Below are 24,605 nucleotides of genomic sequence, written 5' to 3' on the forward strand. Positions count from 1 at the left end.
GGGTAAAGTCATAATTTTTTGTAAAAAATGCTCAAAACTCATAGAATTGTCAATTAGTCATGAATTTCAAAATATATTTGTTTCTTTCCTCCGTAATGCTTCATCAAAACAAACAGCATATTTCGTGTTCCACCTTAGCCATCACTTTTTCTGAGATCGGAGAGTTCCCGCTTTTTTTTTCAAGGTCGTGTGTCCCCTAAAGAAAGTGGGGTGTTAGATAAGAAGTAACAAAAGGAAAGGCATTATATGGCTCAAGTTCCACGTCAAATGGAAGCCAAAACAGGGCGGTTGACCTTGGGAAAATGACCGCGAGCACCGTTCTTCTTCCCGGTACATTTCAATCCAATTCAGCAGTGCAGTGTTATCTTGTCTTGCAACAGTGGTCAGAATCTTGCTAGTTTAATGAAAGAAAAAAAGCCTTCTCCCCCCCAAAAAAACAGCACTGGAATTTAGGTGAGCAATCAAACTTTTTTTTTTCTCTAATGCCTGAACTTACTTTTTAGTCGTAAGTTTAAAAACGAAATTGTTTTAATAGAATCGGTAAAGTAGGGAAATGTGGGGCAAAGTGAAATGGTTAAGATCACTTACTTCATTTCAGTATGAACAAATTGGAATTTTGTTCGAAAATTTTCGGCTCATAAAGTAGGAACAATATATTTTGTAATAAAACTTGCATTTAAACATTATTTTTAATTTTTAGCTATAACTTTGCACCTCCAAAAAAAGGTCGAAATATTTACTTATTTTTCTATGGGGCAAAGTAAAAAATGAAATTTTTTCGAATTAAATATTTTTTATTTTATTATTAAAGATATCTTTGATCAAATGAATGAGTAAATAAAAGAATAAATGAATGAATAAATAAAAAGAAAAGGAAAAAATAAGCAAATAAAAAATAATTAGTTAATATATGAGAAAAATTAAATGAGTCAATAAAAAAAATAATTTTAATTCTGAAATTTTGAATTCAAATTCTGTGTTTCGCAATAACGAGTTGCGACAGGACCCTACTCATTGGAGTTATTGTTTACAGAAACGGCTCCTGTCCCCCCAAGCCTGCCCCTCCTCCTGGGAAGTTACGTGTGCTTACTTGTGTGTGTGTAAACCTATGTGTATGCACGTAGGCGTGTGTGTATGTGTATGAGCGTGCGTGTGTGCAGGACATCGACGCCACCTACCAGAAGAAGCAGATTCCGGGGGACAATGCTCAGGACCAGCAGAGGACGGTGGGCGGTAGTGCTGCAGAGGAAATCGGGAGGAAAATAAAATCACAGTAACGTCAAGGACAGTCAAATGAGAACAATAAGCAATCGTGATTGCTCAATAGTGAATGAATAAGAAAATGAATGAATGAATAAATAAGTTAACTATTAAATAAAAGAATGTAAATGAAATAATTAATAAATAAATACGCAAGTGATTTTATAAAGTATTGAAGAAGTAAACGAAATGGAGCTGTTTCACTTTGCCCCACATGCACTTGAATAACTGTACAAATTATTTAAAACAACAAATAAGAAGCTTAATATTAAACAAATACTTTGCCGAATATTAGTAGTTCTCAATTAATATTTAAAACATTAATTCCAAGAACTTTATCATCTAATAATAACAAAAATAATTTTTGACTTACAGCAAAATATTACAATATGAGTATCAATTTTTTTTCTTTCTTTTTCTTTTCTTTTTCTTTTTTTTTTCGTTCACAAAAGTAAATTTTTATAAATTGCTTTCAACTGTCGGGTCTCGCGTAGGGTGGTTAAGTAATTATATCATATTAAACCAAGATTTCTGTTCCTTGAATATAAGGCACGTGCGCAGACCAAGTTGATACCGAGTAATACTTAAGACTTATAAATTTTAAGGGTTATTTCCTTTTACCAGAAATGCTTAGAAATGCCCCCCCCCCCCCAAAAAAAAAAGCATCTATCAGTCACATTTGAATTTCGACGTCTTGAATTCAAATTATTTTTTGGAAATCAGGAACTGCAATAAGACCCTACTCGTTGGGTTTCTTGTTTTTACAAATAAAATGGAATGATCAAGAAATTTGCACCCGTCATATTATGACTGGTGGTTTTCTAGAATTGGTAACACGAGGTATTTCCACAAAAAAGAAATAGTGATTAGATTGCGGTAATACAAATGAAGAATTTATAGCCGATATCCACCAGTAAGTATACTTATCATGAAGATTATTTACAGTGTATAACGTTATATATTTTTATTTCTTATCAGTCTTAAATGACGGGATAAGTGGACAAAGTACCAAGTGCGTACCGAGTACCCGGTACCACACTAATTACTGCTATACTTTGACCACTATTCTAGAGAAATTGATATAATTATTGTACATTACTGATTCTCGTGGGCATGTTCTACGTAATACATTGTTTTAAGCAGCTCCCCCCCCCCAAGGCCGTAGCCAGAGGGGGGAGGTCAGGGTGTCAGGCCCCCTCTCGAAATTTTCAAAATCTTGCATGCTAAAAACGCTGTCAAAAATGTTTTGCACTTCAACTCGAAAAAATTAAAAATCTCCCCCCCCCCTCCTCAATATCACCGAAGATCGTCTAAACTTCCGTTTTAAAGGCTTCAATTCCAAAAAAATCTCCGTTGAAGCGCCCCCGAAAATTAGCGAAAAAGGGCCCACAAACCTCTCCTCCCACTATCGTTACCGAAGATGTTCTAAAACATGCGTTTTAAAGCTGACTTCAAAATTTTTTGCAGGAATATCTCTCTGCCCCCCCCCCCTCATTAAAATCATTAAAGATTATCTTTAATTTAGTTTTCATGGCTTAAATTTCAAAAAATTTTCAGAGGAGAGCATCCGAAAACTCCTTTTTCCCCTAACAGCATTGAAAGTCAACCAAAATTACGTTTTCGGAGCTTCAATTGGGAAAGATGGCCAATCCACTTTACGTTACCGAAGATGATCTTTCAATCGTATTCTAAAGATTTCAGTTTCAAAAAAAAAAAAAAAAAAAAAAAAAAATCCCGGAGATTGACACCAAATCTCTCTCCTCCCTAACATTACCAAATATCGTTTAAAACTCCGTTTTTGCAACTATAATTTCGGAAATTTTCGGGGAGAGCCGCCGAACCCCCTTTCTCGTAGCATAATAGGTGATAATCGACAGTTTTAAAGGATACAATTTCAAAAAGGACCGGGGGAGCGCCTCTGAACCTCTATTTACATTATCAAAAGTTGTCTAAAATGCATTTTTAAAACTACAAATAAAGAAAATTTGCGAGGTCGGGCCCTGGAATCTCTCTTCCCCATAACATCACCAAATGTCTTCTAAAACTGCGTTTTTAGAGCTATAATTGAAAAAAAAATTAGTTGGCGAGCTCCCGAAATGCCCTTTTATTAACATAATTTAGAGATGTAACAATACTGCGGTTTTACAATTATCTTCATACCTCTTTTGCTTCTAACATTACAAAAGATCGTCAAAAACGAATTTTCAAAACTACAAATCCTTAAACTTACTGGGGCAGGAGCCGCTGCATTAAAAACACTTATGATATAAAAGAAGAGACCTGCATTTTCATACACCTCCTATTATTTTTTATTTGACTTCGGAATCGCCCTGAAAGTCGGATCATGCCGCGACAGCAACTTCTGACACTTACCACTGATCCAAAAGAGGGTTTTAACCCTTTTTGACAGGATCAAAGACAGTCAAAAATTAGGTTTTTACGATCGTAATTTTGGAAAATTTTCGACTCAGAGTCCCCAATCCCTGCTATCCTCCCAAAAGTCACTTAAAAGTCCATTTTCAGAATTTTGATTTCGAAAATTTGCGGGAGGACAGCAGCTACTTACCCACCTCTTATGCGGTTACCAAAGAGAACTTTAGAATGTGTTTTAAGAAGGGAAAACTCCTAAATTTAAATCTCCTTCCCATAAACTCTCCCAAAGAAGATTTGTAATGGCGTTTTTAAAGTTTTATTGTATATAACTTGAAATCCTCTCAAACCTCTTCTCTTCTCCACCAACATCATCAATCGTAGACCTTATAATTTCAAAAACTTTCCGAGTTAAAGCAACCACCTCTCCCCCTAACATGTCCACATGCATCCCAAAATTGCGTTTTTTAAACTACAATAACAAAATTTCCCGGGGTCAGCCCCAAATGCGTTTTTAGGGTTCAAAAATTTCCAGGGAAGCCTTCACAAAACAAACCCTTTTCCTTGTGTTTTTACCAAATATAGCCTGAAATTGCGTTGAAAAAATGTCTTTTGAAATTGCGTCTAAAATGAGATATCAAACCCAATGTCAGTTTTTCAAAATATTAAAAATACTTCTGGATCTGCTCCTCTCTTATAAACAATAATTTAGGTGCTCCTGACCTTCAAAGCTCAGGAAAAGTGATTGGTGGTTCATATTACTATTTCATGTTCTAATTTGTGAGCCAATTAAAGGTCTTCATGTCATTGGTATCTCTTTCACGATTGCGACATTTAAGACGCCACACATCATTTTTTGTACCAACAAAACTTGTACATTATTGAATTTTGATTAAGTGATATTATAATAATAATAAATTATTTGGAGAGTGGGAAAAAAAATTATAAAATAAAAAAAAGCCTTCAAAACGGCCGAGAAGATAACCAGCAGTAGCAGTGCATTTTTTAAAGTAGTATAAAATATTTAATATAGTTTGGAAATTCTTGGAATAATGACTGATAATCATCACTAAGGATCGCATTAAAATCTTATATTTGATGTCCTAAAGGTAAGATTCCCCCTCCCGTTGAAAAAAAAATCAGGACTGTAATTGCTAAGGGGGCACCTAGGCATATCAAAATGACCGTTACGTAACGTTTCAGAAATTATTTATCAAATTTGTAGTCTCCAGTTACATTTCGTTCTCCAGCTGAGCTTTAATTTAGACTATGATGTGCGCAAAATTAGAAACGCTTGTATCTGTCTAATATTAACTGAGCAAATTGTAACAAACTTCATCTTCTACAGAAAAAAAGCTCTTTTCGACGACGTAAAATATTAAGGAGTGCGTATGTCAATTTTAAAATACCAATTTTTGATATTTATACATAATTACACTAGTGGCGCAATCAGAGGGGGGAGGGGGGATCACGGCCTCCTCCTCATAATGCTGAGTTGATTTTTTTTAAACTATTCTTTATTATTGAAGCGAAGAAAAGAACAGGTCTTGGGAAAACACAGTGATTGTTAAAAGAAAAAAATAATAATGATGGGAAAAATCTAAATTTCTCTTTAAAAGAAATCTTTGAAATAAAAAAATTTAACAGTATGGCTTACTGTTCTTATTGCCACCCCATTCCTATTTCGTTCTTATCTCTCCCTCTTAAGTTTTAAAATTGACACTTCTCTAAAGTCCCCCCTTCACACACACACACACACACACATACACACACACCGAAAGCATTATGGAGAGAAGAGCGAGACTCTGAAATGCCATTTTTGAAGATCTTCAATTTCACAAAAGTTCCAGGGGTAAGCCCCCAAACAAGATCGAAAATCGCTTAAAACTGCGTTTTTGGAACTTTAATTTCAAAAAATTACTGGCCCTAATGTTGCAAAATATGGTCTTAACAATCGCGTTTTTAAAGACTTGAATTTCGGAAAATATTCGAGCAATGGTCGCTGAACCACCTTCCTCTAATATCATAAAAAAATAAGTTTTTTAAATTACACTTAGAAACAGTTTAAGTGGAATAGCCCCTGAATATAAATGCTTAAGTTTTTAGGACCATAATTTTGAAGCAAATGTCCAGGGGGAGAGGCTCCAGAACCTCTTTTCTGTAAAATTGTTTATCCCGTAATGTTGTCTACAATTGCATTTTTGAAACTTCAGTTTCTAAAATCGGGAAGGAGCTAGGAGTAATTGATTTCGAGCTATTTAAAAAAAAACAAATAATCGATTGGAGGCAGTTCCCTGAGCTCCATTCTTTACCCTAACGTCAATAAATATGGCCTATAATCGCGTTTTTAAGGCATCTATTTCAACAGCTTTCCGCTGAGGCCCTTGCACCTTTTGTCCCCCTAACATCAGCGAAGTCTAAAATTGCTTTTTAAAACAGCAAGTTTCAAATTTTTCCCGGGGGTAACCCCCGGACCCCCCTTTCCTTATCCGATCAGAGGTTATCCCCCTCTCTTTTTGCCAACTACCCCCCCCCCCCCCCGCCCCCGTTGGAAAACTGGTAATTCTGGGATTTTGCCAGAAGATGCCACAAATCAGGGTCGGATATACACCCCTGCATTAACTAAATTACAAAAAAAATAGAGAAAACAAAATTTTTTCGCTGTAAAGTTTTTTTGTCGGAAATGTCGTTTTTCTTCTATTAAATAAGGATGTAAGCCCCCCCCCCCCATTGCTGCTTGATTCAAAAATAAAAGAAAGTTATGATTTTCTGATATTCTGCATTGTTAATAGTAGTAAACTATCATTTTTGTCGTGTCAATTAGAGGGCCTCCGGATCAAGTTGCTCCTGGGGCCTCAAAATCGCATGATCCGCCACTGGTCTTAGCGTTGGCAATGATTGCATTAATGCTTTGGGAATTAAATTGGAAAACCAAGACGGTTCCAGACTTTTACATTAAACCTACGTTAGGCTTCTCTAAATGTGCCAGAATCATAACTGGCTTTAACCAGAAGACTACTGATTTCTTCGAAAATATTCCAGGATAATTTCTGGAAGGTTACCAAATTTAAGCGGAAAACATTTATTTTCTTTCTCCCCCCCCCTCCCCCACAAGAAATTTTTAATATCATTAATTCTTGTAAAAATACGTTCGCAACAGAAAATTGCAGTTACAATTGCAGTTCTGCACTGCTGTTGAGACGAAAAGTGAACTAATTGAGAGTGTATTCCCGAATAAATTTAATTTATTTTATTGTGATTGCCTCTGTAATCGCGTTATTTTGGCAGCAAAAAACGTTGATGCAGACGCATTTAACTTTTAAATGCAACAGTTGTTGCCCGGTAATTTGAAGAAAAAAAATAATTAAATCGATACAATTGCTGATTAGAACACATCATTAAAGTTTCCAACTAAATTTTAAATTCTCTGTATATACCAGGAATGACACTACACAATCTCCAGTTGAAAATTTATTCACCAATTAATCTTCTCCATAATTTAAACCCAGCCAGGTTTTCACAAATATACACGTATAGTTATCAAAAGGGTCACCGGAAATGCTCTTGAAGCAGCAATTTTGACGGGAAAGTTTAAAGGAGGAATCATCCTGCTGCCATGCATTCCATTAATATCATCAGAATCTCCAATACAACTTAGAAGGCTTCATATTCCGCTTCGCTTTGCCTTCGCGATAACCATTAATAGATCTCAAGGCCAAACAATAATGTCGATTTGGACAAGGAAAGTAGGTGTTTCTTCCATGGGTAATTACATGTAACCTGCTCAGGTGTGGAAAAACCATCAAATCTGTTCGTGTTAGCAAAAGACAGATTAACCAAAAGTAAAGTGAACAAATGAGTACAAAGATAATTTTCAATTTTAATAATTTAAAATAATCGAAAAAATAGTTCGAAATCAAAGTTATCTACCTTATTTTTAAAATTCCACTTTTATAGTTTATCAGTTTATTTAGTATATTTTGTGAGAAGTCATTGATTAAAAACTATAGTTAAAGCTGAGATGAATAAAATGTGCATACAAGAACTGTATATTGGTTAATGCTTAATTTCAACATTATGATACTTTACCTACCACTTTCAAGTTATTTTGCACCATTTGACGAAGTAAGTACACAGCAAAAAATTTCCGAAACGTTTCTGAGTATTTCCGTGTAACGTTTCAGGATTTCAGTGGTTTTTATCAACTTATCGGAAAAATCAAGTGACATCGTCAAAACGTTCTCTGAATTGCTACACATTGCACGAATGCAGTTCCTCACTGTTGTGAAAAATATTTTTAGCTGCCAGTTCAAAGATTAACTGAACGTATTAATAAAGTGTATCGGCTTCCGTTCGACTACAGAATGTATATTCGTCCATGCTAATCAGCTCACAAAGAGAGCGAATGAGTATGAACTACTTGCTTTGCAAGAATTGCAAGCGCGTAAAATTCGTGGTACATATTTGCAAATCTGGGTTTGCTTTGGCCATGTTTGCGAAGCTGCTTATGGAGTTTTCTTAACAAATCATAAAGGTGCCAAACTATTATATGATACCTACCTAAGTTTACTCTTAAGGCCATGTTTGCAATACTTCTTATGGAATTTTCTAATTAAATCAGAAAAGTGCCAAGCTGTTATGTTATACCTACTTAAGTTTTATCTAATGTTCGGGAAACACGACTGGCTACAAGCGGGAAGATTTCTGAATTTTTCAGGAGGCTTCAAGGAGAATTTCAGAAATGTTACTGAATTTTATCGGAAAACGTTTCTGATTTTTGTAAGGTATCTTACTGGTAGAAATTGGTCACATCAGCCGCCCATTATTTTCCAGGAACAATTCTGAATCGTTTTTAACAGTGATACTCACTAAATTTAATGAACGTAAGTATAGAAAGTAATGCTTTCACTGTAGAAAATTTAGTTAGTACTTTAGTAATAATTAGTTAGTAATTTAGTAGTCCTACTTCGGCCAAACCCGACCATTCTCAATTCCCTGTAATTTAAAATCGACTGAATATTTTCCAGCATTGTTAAAAATATTGATTTGATCGTATAAAAATAATGAGTAAAAATTTATTTTCTATTATCAGCCACAGCAACGCGTGGCTGGGTCAGCTAGTATATATATATATATATATATATATATATATATATATATATATATATATATATATATAGTATCAATCCCAAAATAATTCTTTTTTATTTATGTCCATAGCAGTCGAAGAAATTTCATGAATAATATCTGCTTCACTTTCCTCTAAATGTCTATTTTCTATGTCATCTTCAAATACCTGTTCAGAGTTCTGTTTCTTATGGTCTTGGTCAGGCATCTACCAGTGAACAAGGAGAAAACAAAGAAGAAAACATTTTGTCAATCTCATGTGAGGGGTGGGCTCTCCCAACTCGTAAAAGTACACGATTTTCAATGAAACAAAGAGAGTTTCTTTAAGAAAAGTTCCTTTATGATGAGAAAACAGGGAGAAATCAGACGCCCGACCAAGTAGAACATGCTATGAGAACAGAGATGATTGAAGACATAAAAATATTCCAACCGAAAAATATCTGACAAAAGGTCAAATTCAAGCTGCTTTTAGCCGATATACAATGCAAAAAAAAAGAAAATAATACTGATTTATCAAGAACTGATAGCCTTTTAGAGGTATTTGAAGATAACATAAAAAATAGACATTTAGAGGAAAGTGAAGCAGATATTGTTCATGAAATTTCTTCCATTGCTATGGACATAAACAAATAAATATGAAAGAATTATTTTGGGATTGATACGATAAATCTGTGTATATATATAAAGAAAACACTATCATATACTGTATTTATAATCTGGACAAGTCAACCAAAATGAACTTCACTATTCAGTTCAATAGGCGCCATAGGCTGCTCTATGATACTGGTAGACCCCTTGGGGATAGATAGTATCATAGTATCCCCCAAGGGTAGATACCCTTGGGGAGTACCCCATGATGAGGCCCCAGGGTATTTTGAGATTTTTCATTTTTTTCGTTCTTTTAAAAGAATTTCTCTTTCTTGTTCAATCCTTATATTGCTATGAAATATATATATATATACACACACACATATGATATCGATTTATCATTTTCTGATTTACCTGCAATTAAAATAACATCAATTTGTAAAAATCAGAAAAATAAAGTAGTGCTAGTCTTTTTCTCTTTCTTTATACATACATATATACGTTCTTACTACATCCTTTAAGTTTTAGCAGATCTAATCTGCATACTGGACACACGTTTTACGCACGAGAAAACGCATAAAATGAGCTACAAAAAAAATAATTTTCTCGAAAACAAGAAGAGATCCCATGCTGTTTTCTTTTTCATGATATTTTACACATAGCTAGGTACCATAATATATAAAAGGTTTTCTTTCATAGTGATGCTGTTTTCAGTTAATTGCGATCAAAAAAGCACAATTTTTGAAAATTTGAAAAATATCAGGGCATTTTTCTCCTAAAAAAAAATTAAACCTCAAACAAATTTGTGCTATTTACTCTCTTCATAGTATAAACTTTCAGTATATGTCACATTTTTTTCGGGGGGTGGCTTTTTGGGGGGAAATAACGCAGGTTAAACTTGCGCGAAAACGGATAAAATCCATACTTTGCGACCCCTAATCTGAAGAAAGCAACAACCCCCAACCAAAATAACTATGAAGTCATCATCACTAGATACAGTACAACCAATAAATATAAACATAACCGTGGGTTGGTGCTTCTGTAAAGAGCTAAAGCGCACTGAAATGCGACTTTTAGAATTTTTCTAAAAAAAGCGCTGCAAAACCTCAAACTTTTTAAATTTTTAACGAGCGAAAATAATTTTTTGGAAGACTAAAAATTTCAGAATGTTCACTTCTCATGACCTACTTTGACATATAAAAAAATTAGGAAAATCAAAAATGGTCACTGCCAAAATTTCCGTTTTTTTGTCTGAATTTCAAAATAATGGCTCTTAAGCCCCACTTTGTATTTCTCTTATATTTTTAACATGTATTGTATGAATAATGTTGTAATTTCTTGCTTTTTTTTGGCGATTTTTTTCACGAAAAATGAAATCGAGTTTGAAGCTTCTTTTTTTTTTTTTAACTTCACGTTATATTTTTACGGACAACAGTGCAAAAAGCTAAGTTTTATATCTTATGCAATAAGTATGAACACTTATCAACAACTTATGTTTACTAAATGTTCCTATGACTTTGAGAGATTTTATAAAAACCTTCTCAAATCTTCAGATCAGGTCCTGAAGAATATATTGAAAATTAGAAATTAGTATGTTGATTATCATATTAGTTTTTGACGTAGTAAAACGTATACGAACAAACTATATGGCAGTTAGAAATTAAAATCGTTCTGATTATTTAAAATGTATATTTCTTCTAAACTTGATAAAGGAAGTAGCATTAACAGTTTTTAAATCTAGATCACTTGTGTGGTAATACAGGTTGTTAGTGAAAGAACTCTTCTACTTTGAAATGACATAACAGCAAAATCGTGTTAGATAGAAATGTGAAACATGTTGTATGTTGCACCAACGCTCTGAAATTTTTTGTGCTCCGGTTTTCAAAAATTGTTCTTAAATTCAGAGGGCGCTGTAATGAAATGATTTTTAATTGATGTATGAGAAAGTACTCCGCCTATTTTGAAATGACTCAACAGCAAAACCGTGTGAGATAGAAAGGTGAAACAAGTGGTATGTTGCACCAGCCGGTGTGTAATTTTTTATACAACGGTTTTTAAAAATGGTTTGAAACTTGGACATCATAGAGCGCTGTAGTCAAATGTGTTTTAATTGATGCATGAAAGTGTGCGTATCGAACAAATGTTAAATCTCATTGCTCACATCAAACCCATTGGTTCGATATGGCTACTTTTCACAACTGTAGCATTATGCAATAGAATGACTGACAAATATTATTGCTGTGAAAGGTAGCCTTATTGAACCCATCGCAATGAGATTTGGCCTCTATTCAAAAAGCACTCTCATACACCAATAAAAAGACGTTTGACTACAGCGCTCTCGGAATTTTTGAACTATTTTTGAAAAGCGGGTATAAAACATTCCAGAGTGCTGGTGCAACATACAACTTGCTTCACCTTTCTATCTCACACAGTTTTGCTATTATGTCATTTCAAAGTAGGGTTATTTTTTCAAACACCCTATATTAAAAACATTTTAGGGCGAATAACACCAGCATTCTAAGGATAAAAGTATAAAATAAACATTTTTTGTGTAAGCCCTTCTTGAAAAAGATAATTTCGTGAAAGCCGATGCTTTCCAATTTGATGACGCTAGCACTTGTTGAGTGTATTCTTATTTGAGAACACCAAGGGCATTTAATGAATGTGTATAGCTAAGAAAGGGTGAATCTTTTCGTTGTTGAGGAATCTTGGAAAATTCCTGAAGCAGAAATGAATAGTTTTATAAACGCAAATTCATTTTAACTAGACATAAATATCCAAAAGATGCCTGGTGTTTAGAAAAATATCAGTTGAGCACATTGGTTTTTATTACAACAAAATAATTTCATATGTCCAATGCCGTTTACGACAGGTTTGCTTTTCCCACTAAGTGATTATTTTTAAAAAAACTATCGGAAATAAATATTTAATGCATGTTTCCTTACTCCAAAAATGCAACGACGTTACTTAAAATTGTGCTCAAATTTATAGTCAAGGAAAATCATTGTATTTTGGAGCAAAACCTTACCACGTCCAGGTAGAATGTTAATAACACCTGCTGGGAATCCGGCATATACGCTAAGTTCGGCCAATTTCAGTGCAGTAAGAGGACAGACTTGAGCTGGTTTTAAGACAACTGTGTTTCCTGCAGCTAGACATGCCGCCATTTTCCATGAAACCATCATTAATGGGTAATTCCAAGGAGTTATTATGCCACACACCCTGCGAAGCATAAAGTTGAGAATAGGTTACAGAATAACATTCGATTGCATACATTTTGCGAACATTGTACGAGAAATAAAGAAATGTTAGGAACCTAAACAAAATTTTCTACTTTCGCAAGCATTATTATCCGTCAAATGTTCGTGTTTAAGATTTAAAGCAATTTTTGAAAACAGAAGAAAGCAAATAAATATAAAAACGAGATCAGGTTCATTATTTGTAACGCTTAAGCATCATGTTTCAGTAAATTTCAAATACTATTAGTTTTTAAAACTGGATTATTTACTTTTTAATTTTTTTTAACATCAGCAGGCATTTTCAAAACATCAGCAGGCAAAAATAGGGAAAACAAATAACACAAATGAATAGCAACAAAAATAAGTCAAATAAAATTAAATAAGTAAAGATTTGATCAAAAAAGTACGAACGATTTATAAGGGATGCAGTTGTCTACAAAGGAATCGAATTTTAACCAGTTAATATTAAAAATAAAATAATTTTTTCCTGGAGCTTTATTTTACTCTTTGATCAATGCCAGAAAAGCTACATTAAAATTTTATTTCAAAAGAATTTTTGCTTTTATTTTTTAATCACGGCCAAAAATAAAACCTAATAATAATGTATTTAAATTGTGCTGTCAAATTAAGAATTTTACATATCAATTTCATCAAAACTAAAATCAGTTGCAGTTTTTCCACGCTGCATATATTCTCTTCATTTTGATTCAATCAGTCAGTATCTAACTTTCATCAATGTTAAATATAAAAGAAACTCCACTTCGTATTTTACTTACATCTTTTTTCTATGCTTTGAAACAGAAAACTACTATACTCAGAACCTCTTTAGTTTTCTCAACATTTCAGAACAAAAATTATTTTTAGTGTTGCAAGTTTTTATATAAAAAAAGTTTCGTAGGCGTCAATGTCAAAGATATTTGAATCATTAAAAAAATATTTTAAAAAAACGCATAGCATCCGAACCAAAAGGACTATCCAGGTATGCAAGAAGACAACACATTTTGAACTAAATTTGGGCTATTTGTTCTATTCCCTCAAAAGTTATTAAGGAAGAAGAGATACAGACAGACCGACATACATACATTTCCGTATCAATACCATATTTTCAAACTTTTTTTAAAATTTCAATATTTATTTAGTTATTCATTTAATTATTTTAGAATGATATTTTATGATACATTAAAGTTTCTTTCACGCTTGCTTTTTTTTTTTTTTTTTTTTTTTTTTTTTTTTTTTTTTTTTTTTTTTTTTTTTTTTTTTTTTTTTTTTTTGAGCTATTGCGAAGCCAATTGTCCTTATTTGACTGAAGTTGCTGTTCTGAGTAATTTCTGAGGTCAACCGGTATTCCGTGCGCGGATTATCCTCCTTGGCAATGGCGTCCATGTCCCCCGGAATTCACTTTATTTATACCCAACTGTCTCGAATTTACACTATCCCCTTTAGACGAAAACAGCCACCAGAGCACAGCATCTAACATCCAGCACCTAGCATTATTTTGGATTTTGACGTCTTGAATTCAAATTATATTTTTCTCAATTATGATAGCGATAGGAGCATTGTTAGAAACAAGTAACAAAACGGTTTGGGTCCTATCGCAATTCCTGATTGCGAAAAGCAAAATTTGAATTCGAGACGTTAAAATTCAAATTAATGCCAGGGCTGGATTCTAAATGTGCTGGATGCTGGATGTTAATATCTTTTGTAGAAATGACGCAGTGCGAAGCTAGTGTTTTATTTTAAACTTTTTCGCGAACGTCCACTAAAAACAGATCAACTTGAGTGGATTTTCTCTTTTTTTCTTACGATTACTTTAAGCCACTTGTAAAATCATCATTTTCTTTAAAATGTATACTACGGTCTTTTAAAAGAGATTCTGAAGTAACAAAGTTAGAAATGTATTGTGCACGGAAATTTGAGAATCCTTTTCTATAACTGACGAAGCAACGATTTTGTAAAATATCCAAGAAATCGGACGAAAATCTTTTAAAGTCAATCAGTCATGTACACTACCATGTATACCGTAAGGGATCGTTCGCGAATAATCTGTTTTTATCATGAATCACACAGAACGATTGCAAACAAAAGATGCAAACTTGCGAACAACTCCTCACCATTCGTCACCTATCCAAAAAACTGTTGAAATTCGGCTCATTAGATCGCTGATAACTTTCTGAATTTTTAAGATATTGAACTAGAATTTTATCAAGAGTTGAGGAATCAAGTTGGGTTTTAGATTATAAAAGTTATAAATTGCTATCTTTCGCGCTTGCGCAGTGAAAAAATAATTGCTTTAAATGTACATATCTTATCACATTTTCAACATTTTAACTTCAAATTTAAATAGTATACTTCTCTCGTATGCTCTCAAATTTTCTGAAAGTTTGGTAAGCTTTGATGGGGAACTTTGCGTGTTACGAACCAAAAACCTTCAAATAAAATTCCAAATTTTAAAAGAAATACTTATATCTTCGTGAAAATCAGTGGTAATTTCTTGAAAGTATGTAAAATAATTGTACATAGTAAGTTAACTAATTGTTGAAATTTACAGCTCCTTCTGGGCTATTTACGATGAATGATGATCAAACATTTTTGTTTCTTTCAATTTGTTACTGATCCCCGAAAAGCGAGGGGGATATAACTTTTATTGGAAAATGACAGCTAGAGCATATTTTTTATGTGACAAAAGTTACAAAGCAATTGGTCTTTTATTTCTTGAGAAATCCTTAAAAATGTGAATTTTTGAAAGTGCCCCAATACTTTTGGTCATATATAGTGTATATACAGGGTGTTCCGTTTTAACCTGCAAGACCTTTATTTTCGCAACCGTCAGTCCTAGATGCATACTTCCAATTGCAAAAATGTTCAAAATCAAATGCAGAGTTAGGATATTGAAAGTTTGAAGTAAAAATAAAAATGAGTCAAAAAATACAAAATTTAACTTTTTATACGGACCCCAGGTCCCCTGACTAATATTTAGCGAAATAATCTCCATTGGAAACTATTACTGACACAAAAAATTTGACATTTGTGCGACCAAAACTCAAGGAGATATTCCATTTCAAAGTTTTAAGGGACCATGTAGAAGATGAGATAAAAACTTATCGCCCATTCAGAAGAATGACAGGTCGTCGAAGTAAGAAAAGCAAGGTATTTATATTTTTCATTGCTATTCAAAAACAAATGCTAATGTTATGCCATGATACGCAAAAACACATTACAAAACCTTGAATAATTTGAAAAACCACTGTCTATGCACGCATATCATTTTAAACACTTTTTAACAGCTATATTTCCCACTAAAAGGTGTTTTTGACGGCGAGTGAAAAGTGGTCTAAATCACAGAACGCTGCGTTTCATATCTCGGTGAATATTGGTCGTACTAATTTCAAACTTTTTGTGTTGGAATTATTTTTCAATGGAGATTATTTCCGTAAATGTAAATTAAGAGACTTGGGTCCCGTATAACAAGTTAAATTTTGTATTTTTTGAGGCACTTTTATTTTTACTTCAAACTTTCAATATCTTAACTCTGCATCTGATTTTGAACATTTTTGTAATTAGAAGTATGCATCTAGGACTAACGGTTGCGAAAATAAAGGTCTCGCATATTAAAACGGAACATCCTGCATATTTTTCAACTCTTAATGAATTATGTGGTGAATAATACCGCAATTTTCAAATCTATCAAGTATCATACTTACCCAATGGGCTCTTTTTTCGTAAAAGTGAGATTCCTGTTAGGACGAGCGTTATTAATAGGAATAGTAGAACCTTGAATTTTGTCACACCAACCAGCAAAGTATCTCCACGTATCTATTGACATGCCTACGTGTGTTTTCAAGGCTAATGTATAGACAGCTCCGGAATCTATACTTTCTAATGTAGCAAGTTCTTCTTTATGTTCCTCCATGAAATCTGCAAGTCTAAAAATTTTAGATTTTTTAAAATTCCTTAAATGTAATGTTAATAGAGCTAAAGAAGAAGTAAAGTTTTAAAAAATCAATTTGTTACACAAAAAGTATATTCAAATCTATGCCCTAGAAATGGACAGGACCATCAGCGCAACGTGAACACATAAAAAACAAGTAATGTAAAAAAACCCTAACTGAATTCGTACGTATGTTAAGAAAGAAAAACTTTAGTAATTTTTTATATAAAAAATCAATTAATGTAAATATGTATGTACTTGTATATCAGAATCACAATATTAAGTTAAAAAATACAAATTTAATTAATTAATATTTGAAAAACTATATAAACATCGAGTGTCATCCACTAGAAGTTTTGAAAAATGTGTTTGAACTTGAGTGGATGAATAAAAAGTATTTTGTTAACTATTGAAAATTGGAACAAGATCAATAAATATACAGGGTGTATCAGTACAGCGTTTACACACCTTCAAGGCAGAAAGAGTTGCACTTAGATGATGGGAAACCACATAACAATGCATGGTCGGAAATGCTTTCCTAATGCGATGGTGACGAAACAAAGCATAAGAAAGACACAACACGAATAAGAGGAGAAAACATGTTTATTATTTTTATTGCAGCAAAAATGCTGGTAAGCTTTTTTTTTTTTTTTTTTTCGTACGTGGTAAGTTTTTGTTGCTACGTAAACCGAAGTATCAGATGACGGCGCATGCGCACACACGCGGTTTTCGTTGCCGCGCTCGCTATGAAGCTTCATTTCATCTGCCGACAGAGTAGTAGTAGGACGGAACGTTATACGAACGCTGAGCTCGCTGGCATGCATCTGATGCTTCGGTTTACGTTGCGACAAAAACTTACCACGTATGCAGACAAAAACTTACCAGCATTTTTACTGTATTAAAAGTAATAAACATGTTTTCTCCTCTTATTCGTGTCTTGTCCTTCTGCTTTGTGTCGTCACTATCGTGTCAGGGAAGCGCTTCCGACCATGCATTACTATGTGATTTCCCATCGACTAGGTGTACTCTATCTGCCCTGAAAGTCTGTAAACGCTGTACTGATACACCCTGTTTATAAGGGGAATGTGAACAAATAGTAGAAATGTCTGCTTAATGCTCCACTCATGAAATGTTGCTCATTGTTTCCTTTAATAGGGTTACGTATTTGTTCTTCCCAATTTTCAGGCCTAATACTTTATCGAGGGACTTGGACTAGCAACCGTTCTTTCTTGCGGCACCACTATTAATCCTCGGACCTGGGCGCAAGGTATTTGAACTCTTGCGAAGCAAGTTGCACTAGAAATATTATTTAGCCGAGAGTATCCAATCCAAATTGGGATCTTTCCCATCCCACATAATCAAACGACATGGACGCTGAAGATTTTCTGCATCTTCAAAATTTTAGTGCCATGTCCGGGTTTGAACCTGCAAACTTGGTCGAGCAGCAGCCAGAATACAGCCAGAAATGTAAGACAAAGAAAGCCCGTGTCTAGCCATGCGCAAGTCAGCTTCGACGCATCAAAAAAAGAGACCGCAGCGAATACGCAAGGAAAATTAATTAATTTCAACTTCTCTTGCGTTTTCTAAGTGACGTCACGCATTCAGTTTGCAGGCTCCTTAAGAGGGCGATGCCTAACCGCAACGCCACCCTCTCATGGCAAATTAGTAAAGATAGACTGAACTCCTTTACTAATTATTCTTTTTGATTTTTTTACGTTATTATATTTATTACATTAAAAGAAATGTACTGACAAAATATGCTTAGCAGAATGAAGTGTTGCTAAACGGACTTAACAATCAGCATTAGCATGAATTTGCTCAATACTTTTTCAGGAACTCTAAAATTTGAAACGATTTTCTTTCTGAATTTAATAGAAATTAATGCAATAAGTTGTGACATACCTGTACATTAGTCGCGCTCTATCCCGAGCATTCATCTTACCCCATTCACCATCTTCAAATGATACCTGTCGTTTAAACAAAATTATTAAAAATCATTTGCCTATGCTCGGCAAAGCACCAATATGCAATAACAATTACAGATATTTGATTTTTTAAAAATTGATTTGATCGCAGTGAAGATTAATGCAAAAATAAAGCAATTTTTTAAGTGGAACATTAGTTTCGAATTTATACACTACTATCATGATTCATAAAGGAGATGGGCGTTCTTGATAGAGTGACATGAACGTGTTTTGAATGGCCTTAGAAACATCTTTATTCACAACACCCCTTTCTTAGTCAACATAGAGTATTTGATCTTTTTCTCTCTTTCATGTGCGAGAATCGTTATTAGAATTTTCCAATGAAATAAATATGTATCGTAAATGTGTTTAATTCACTTCTTCGATCTTTATACGAGTCGTATTTGTAAAGTATACCGTTTCATTGTCCCGCCGCCGCAACGCTGCAATCGGCGTTCCGCGCATGCGCGTTACTTGTTCGCTGTGTTCGCGACTGATTTGTTCGCTGTGTTCGCTAGTCTCACTTCAACTTAAGAGCCAGCTTTTTTTAAGGGTCAGGCAGGCTGGATAGTTGACATTTTTGATTTTGCTGAAATTTTCTGGACATGTCCCTTTTTAAAACAATTAAACACGTACGTGAAATACACTGCCAGCTCAGTCATTTCCAGCCGAGGACTGCAGTTTCGTGCTTATTAGCACTCATCAGCCCGGCATAGGAAAGTGACAGAGCTGGAGATGGAAAACCTCTTAAGGAAGCCAAGAGTGCGAAACAAACTGGTAACTAATATAGAATTAGCAGACCAGACGAGTGACCGAAGCAATGGTTCGGTTCAACTCGAAGATTGAACAATTTTCGAGTTGTGACGTGTTCAATCGTGAGAAGTGTTCAATCTTCGAGTTGAACCGAACCATTGCTTCGGTCACTCGTCTGGTCTGCTAATTCTATATTAGGTACCAGTTTGTTTCGCACTCTTGGCTTCCTTAAGAGGTTTTCCATCTCCAGCTCAGTCACTTTCCTGTGCCGGGCTGATGAGTGCCAATAAGCACGAAACTGCAGTCCTCGGCTGGAAATGACTGAGCTGGCGGTGTATTTCACGTATTTCTGCTTTAGCCCTGGCTAATGGGCGGTAATTTACTGAATTAAACACGTGTTTTTTATTTTTGCAAAAAAAAATTTCTTTAAGTTTTTGGAGGTCAAAATTGGACTTTTTGATTTGGAGTTCGTTTTTTCAAGAAAAGCATAGCAATTAACATAGGCCAATACTTTACTAGTGAACCGTGGCACTGGCAATTATTTTGTGTTCTGCTATATCCTCGATATCTTTTAGTGCATAATTAGTTGTTGTTGACTCCTTACGCAAAGGTCAGGAGTCACTCAAATTTGTACGGAAAAATATTTTTTTCTGCAACTTTGACCGTCGAAATCTTCTTGCGCCAACAGGGAGCCACAGTAGTATATATTTCAGTAAATGCATACCACAGAGTAGTATCTAAAAAGGGAAAGATTCGTATAGCTGACATTTGGCGCACTGAAATATTTGACTCTGATATTGCAGAAATCACAAAATTGCATGACTTTCAACGTCATTAATTTCTTGCGCCGAGAGTCAGCAGATATGAAACTACGAGGTATAGAAACCTTTCTTATCATAGAAACACAATAAGTTAACAGACCTTGGGCTACTATTTCAACTTTTACATAATTTGGCTCTAAACTTTGCTCAAAGAGTGTTTTTTGGCGCTTGTGAGAAAATGCCAATTACCTGCTTTAAGTATTTATTACTATTATTTGGAACAATATTATCATAAATTTTCATAAACTAACTAAAATGGTAACAAAAGACAGCATATACTTAGAACTAACGTGAAAATTAAATCCATTAACTACTCAGTGTGCAACAGAAACTCTATTTCTCTAAGTTAAATAAATACCTTTGTGAATGAAAAGCAAATTATGAAATAAAAGTGTCAAATAGCACGAATTGCAGATTACTGCAAACACGTGCTTCGGCTTTACAAGGAACGCCTTTTTCAATGCAAAAGAAATTAGCGTATGGATGAAAAGGCATCCGACAAAAGTCATACGCTTTTGTCGAATGTCTTTTCATCCATAAGCTCATTTACTTTGCGTTGGAAAAGGCGTTCCTTGTAACACCGAAACACGTGTCTACAGACTGTTATTTCTTATTTTCTATTTGTCTACTTGGCCAGGCAACTTTTCTTGTAACACCTCGTCTTCCTTTTTCCATCAGTAACTTGTTCAGGTTCAGGAAATAGGGAAGTATCAACCTATCAAATATTCCTATTTTAACTATTGCACATTGTTGACAGAATTACAAAACACAAAAATTCACCATGGCCCGGATTTTTAAAACCAACGATTGATTTTTTATGAATTTTTTAAAGAGCGATGCGCAAAAAAGAGGTGTGGCCTAAAACGTCAGCAGCTGACGTCATTTCCCTGTTCCGATCGGAGCTCCATTTCCATGCCGTGTTGCGCCTACCAGGAGGTGAATAGCACTGTGTTTTTCCGCTTTTTAAAAGCATTTAATCAGCATTTTTTTCATCATGGAGCTAGGATTCACGAAAGGTCAATCCAATAACCTTCCTCAAGTAACGTCATTCATGGTGTTTGACTTTTTTTGAGAGGACGAGAGATTTAATATCCTAGAAGTACGGGGAGTGAAACAACAAAGTTTCACTATTGTTATTCTTTAAAATTGTACGTACATATGCGTCTATGTTTGCAGTTCATATTATTCGCATTAGTTTCCCTTATCAAGATTATTTCCATTTGTGTGTCGATGGTGTTTTTTTTTCTGAATATATAAATTACAATGTAAGAGCGCTATTCCAGTTCTTACTTGGCGGCTTTTAATGAAGCGCGCATTTTGTAACAACCCTACTGCAAGTGATTCCAGTACTAAGTTTTAGAGCAGTTTTCGCATGAAAATTTTTCTCTTTGTTGGCGATAAAAGTTGATCCTGCGTTTTTTTTTTTTTTTTTTTGTGGAAAATTGTTTTAAATCCATTAATACATGTTAATTATCCTTGAGTTTTTGTGCAACTTAGCAAAAAAAAAGAAAAATATATTTTTTTGCCCTTTTGATAAAAATAATAAATTTGAAAATGGTGTTCATTTCATAAAATAAGTACCTTTTTGCAAGTGAGAAAGGTCTTGTAAATACAGAAACGCTTCTAAGTGATAAACTGAAAATGTATTTTTAAATTATCAATTTGTATTAGTTAAAATTTGAAGATAGTTTGAATGTTAAAAAGAAAGTATTACTAGTTTTTGCATTGTTATTAAAATGCTAATAGTAATGCATCTATTACTTTCTATTTAAGTTTATTGTGCAGGGTTTAAATTCCTTTGTTTACTTGCATTTTTAAAAAAATATCTCATATGCTTATTAAACATTTATTTATGAACAGTTGTGAACATATATTTCAAATTGTATTTCTCACTTGACATAGTTTTTAATTAAAATGCAGTGCAATATTTTCAAATTTTAATTAATAAACACACTTGAAAACACTTCTTTTGAAGATCCTGCTGCGACGGAACAATAACAAATCACTTGTGAGCAGTTTTTTTAGATGTAGATACGCATCCAGGAACGAAGCAATACTTGTAATTGATTCTACTAGCCATGACAAAGAAAATCAAATTAAAAACAATCGCGGAATGCATTAAACCCTACAGACAGCAAAGGATTTTCACTACCCTTTTATGCGCGCGGTTAGAAGGCTCTTGTTTTCCCGCGCCTTCCCTCAAAGATCGCCAAGCTTTGTCCTAGCCAACCCCGCCGCCTCGCAGCGCGGCAGTGACGTCAGTCAAAGGACTGATTTCGCGAACAAGCAAATGACGTCACTCGCGCGTGAACTTAATAAAATTATTTATAAAAAAAGTATTAGTCGTATCGTAAAAAATTTTTCACAGATGATGTTCATGTATGCTACTCTATCATATAAAAATAAAATTAGAAAATCGAATACTTCCCTATTCCAAATTGAACCAAAAACCTTTTACAAAGTACCACGAATTTGAATGTATTTCAAAGAGGTTAGACCCTTTCCAGTAGGAAAAAAAAACGCGCGTCTCACATAAATAAAAGACGCACGATTATAATATTTTCATGAAAGGTGAGGAAACTGGAGTAAAATCATCTTCAGAAAACACATCAAAAGACATGAGAGAATAGATAGATCGTAATGGAAACAAATATTTCAACCTTCCTAATTGATTTCTTCACAAATCAGAAGCCTCTTTACATATCAAAAATAGGACGGCACAAATTTTTGATGACGTTAACGACATTGAGCAAGAAAGCACAATTGAATAAGTAAAGATTTTTTTTTTTTTTTGAGTTAATGTCTATATTATCAATCATAGAATATTAAGTTAGAATTAAAAATTTGGTATTTCAGGACATATTATTTATATCAGATAGAGGCATGAGTTTTATATACATAGCTTTCCTTTTTTCTCTTTTTTTTTTTTGCAGCAATATGAAAAACAAGAAGTGCATGTGCATGATTTGCTTACCGCACTTGAGCTGATTTGCATACTGAGTAGTTTGTGGACTGAATTTTCAATTTGATTCCAAGTATATGCTGTCTTTTGTTACCATTTTAGTAAGTTTATGGAAATTTATGATAATATTGTTGCAAATAATAGTAATAAATACTTAAAAGCAGGTAATTGGCATTTTTTCACAAGCTCCAAAAAACACTTGTTGAGCAAAGTTTAGGTAAAAGTTGAAACAGTAGCCATAGGTCTGTTAACTGATTGTGTTTCTATGATAAGAAAGGTTTCTATACCTGGTAGTTTCATATCTGCTGACTCTTGGCGCAAGAAATTAATGACCTTGAAAGTCATGCAATTTTGTGATTTCTGCAATTTCAGAGTCGAATATTTCAGTGCGTGAAATGCCAGCCACACAAATATTTCTCTCTTTGGATACTACTCTTTGGTATGTATTTACTGAAATGTATACTACTGTGGCTTTCAGCTGGCGCAAGAAGATTTCGACGGTCAAAGTTGCAGAAAAAAACATTTTTTCGCACAAGTTTGAGTGACCCCTGACCTTTTCCGTAAAGAGTCAACCACAACTAATTATGTACTAACAGATATCGAGGATATAGTAGAACGCAAAATAATTGCCAGTGCCACGGTTCACTATTAAAGTAAAAAGTATCTTGTAAATTGGGAAGTCCAACTTTGACCTCCAAAAGCTTTAAGAAAATAAAAAAACACGTGTTTATTTTTTTTTAATACGGGACATATCCTGAAAATTTCAGCAAAATCAAAAATGTCAACTATCCAGCCTGCCTGATCCTTAAAAAAACTGGCTCTTGAACCATTTTGGTTGCTGTTCATTGTTTTTTCAGTTTTGTGTACACACTTAAAATGTTTAAGACAATTATTCAGGGGTGCTGATAACTGAATAGGGCAACTAGGATGTGGTCGAGGGTCTCCGCTGTTTAGAGGAACAGCGGAGACCCCTAAATAAATAGATTTAGCCATTGATTAAAACTATTTTAGCCAATGGCTAAAATTGTAAGGATTGAGTACAGAGGGGCCCGAAAACGTTTGGCCTATGGCCTTCCGATGTCTTATTCGGGTCCGACAATTACTCATCCCGCTGATACTATTAAATACGTCCAGATTATTAATTTCATAAATGAATGTTAATATATAAGTACATAAACAATTGGAATCGGAAAAGAACAAACTTTTGAGTTACTTACTTTTGCTGCTTTCACAGCTTTGTCTACATCTTCTGGAGAAGCACATTGAACATCACAGATAATCTGTAGAGTAAAGTTAAACTTCATTGAAACATATTGTGTTCATTAAATTAGACCGGGTTGCTTCAACTTTAATTTTATTTTGATACATAAAGTCTAAAACCAGAAAGATTTTTATTTTCCAGGATAAGAGCAAGGAAATACATATTATTTACTTGTATAAATTACGCGTGTGTAAATTACAAACAAAAGTATTTTCTTGGGATGAAATAATATGGAGGTGTTATGGTAGGTAGAGCATATTCCACAAAGGACCACTTAAAAAGGGTTACTAAAAGTCATATTTAATAACGCGAACTTTATTTCTTGTGCACAG

At 34.0% G+C, this 24,605-nt stretch overlaps 1 protein-coding gene across 1 annotated transcript in view; it reads right to left on the bottom strand.

Annotated features, from left to right (window-relative positions):
- The window catches only part of LOC129231863 (mitochondrial 10-formyltetrahydrofolate dehydrogenase-like), a 126,648-nt gene that overhangs the window by 37,962 nt on the left and 64,081 nt on the right, over positions 1-24,605 (bottom strand). Inside the window, exons 12-15 of the mRNA XM_054866248.1 lie at positions 24,230-24,292; positions 18,415-18,479; positions 16,286-16,507; positions 12,374-12,567 (exon numbers count right to left, since the gene is read on the bottom strand). Coding sequence (XP_054722223.1) covers positions 12,374-12,567; positions 16,286-16,507; positions 18,415-18,479; positions 24,230-24,292 — 544 coding nt within the window. The remainder of the gene's footprint in view (positions 1-12,373; positions 12,568-16,285; positions 16,508-18,414; positions 18,480-24,229; positions 24,293-24,605) is intronic.

This window comes from Uloborus diversus, chromosome 10 (genome assembly GCF_026930045.1).
Source record: "Uloborus diversus isolate 005 chromosome 10, Udiv.v.3.1, whole genome shotgun sequence".
Taxonomy (NCBI): Eukaryota; Metazoa; Arthropoda; class Arachnida; order Araneae; family Uloboridae; genus Uloborus; species Uloborus diversus.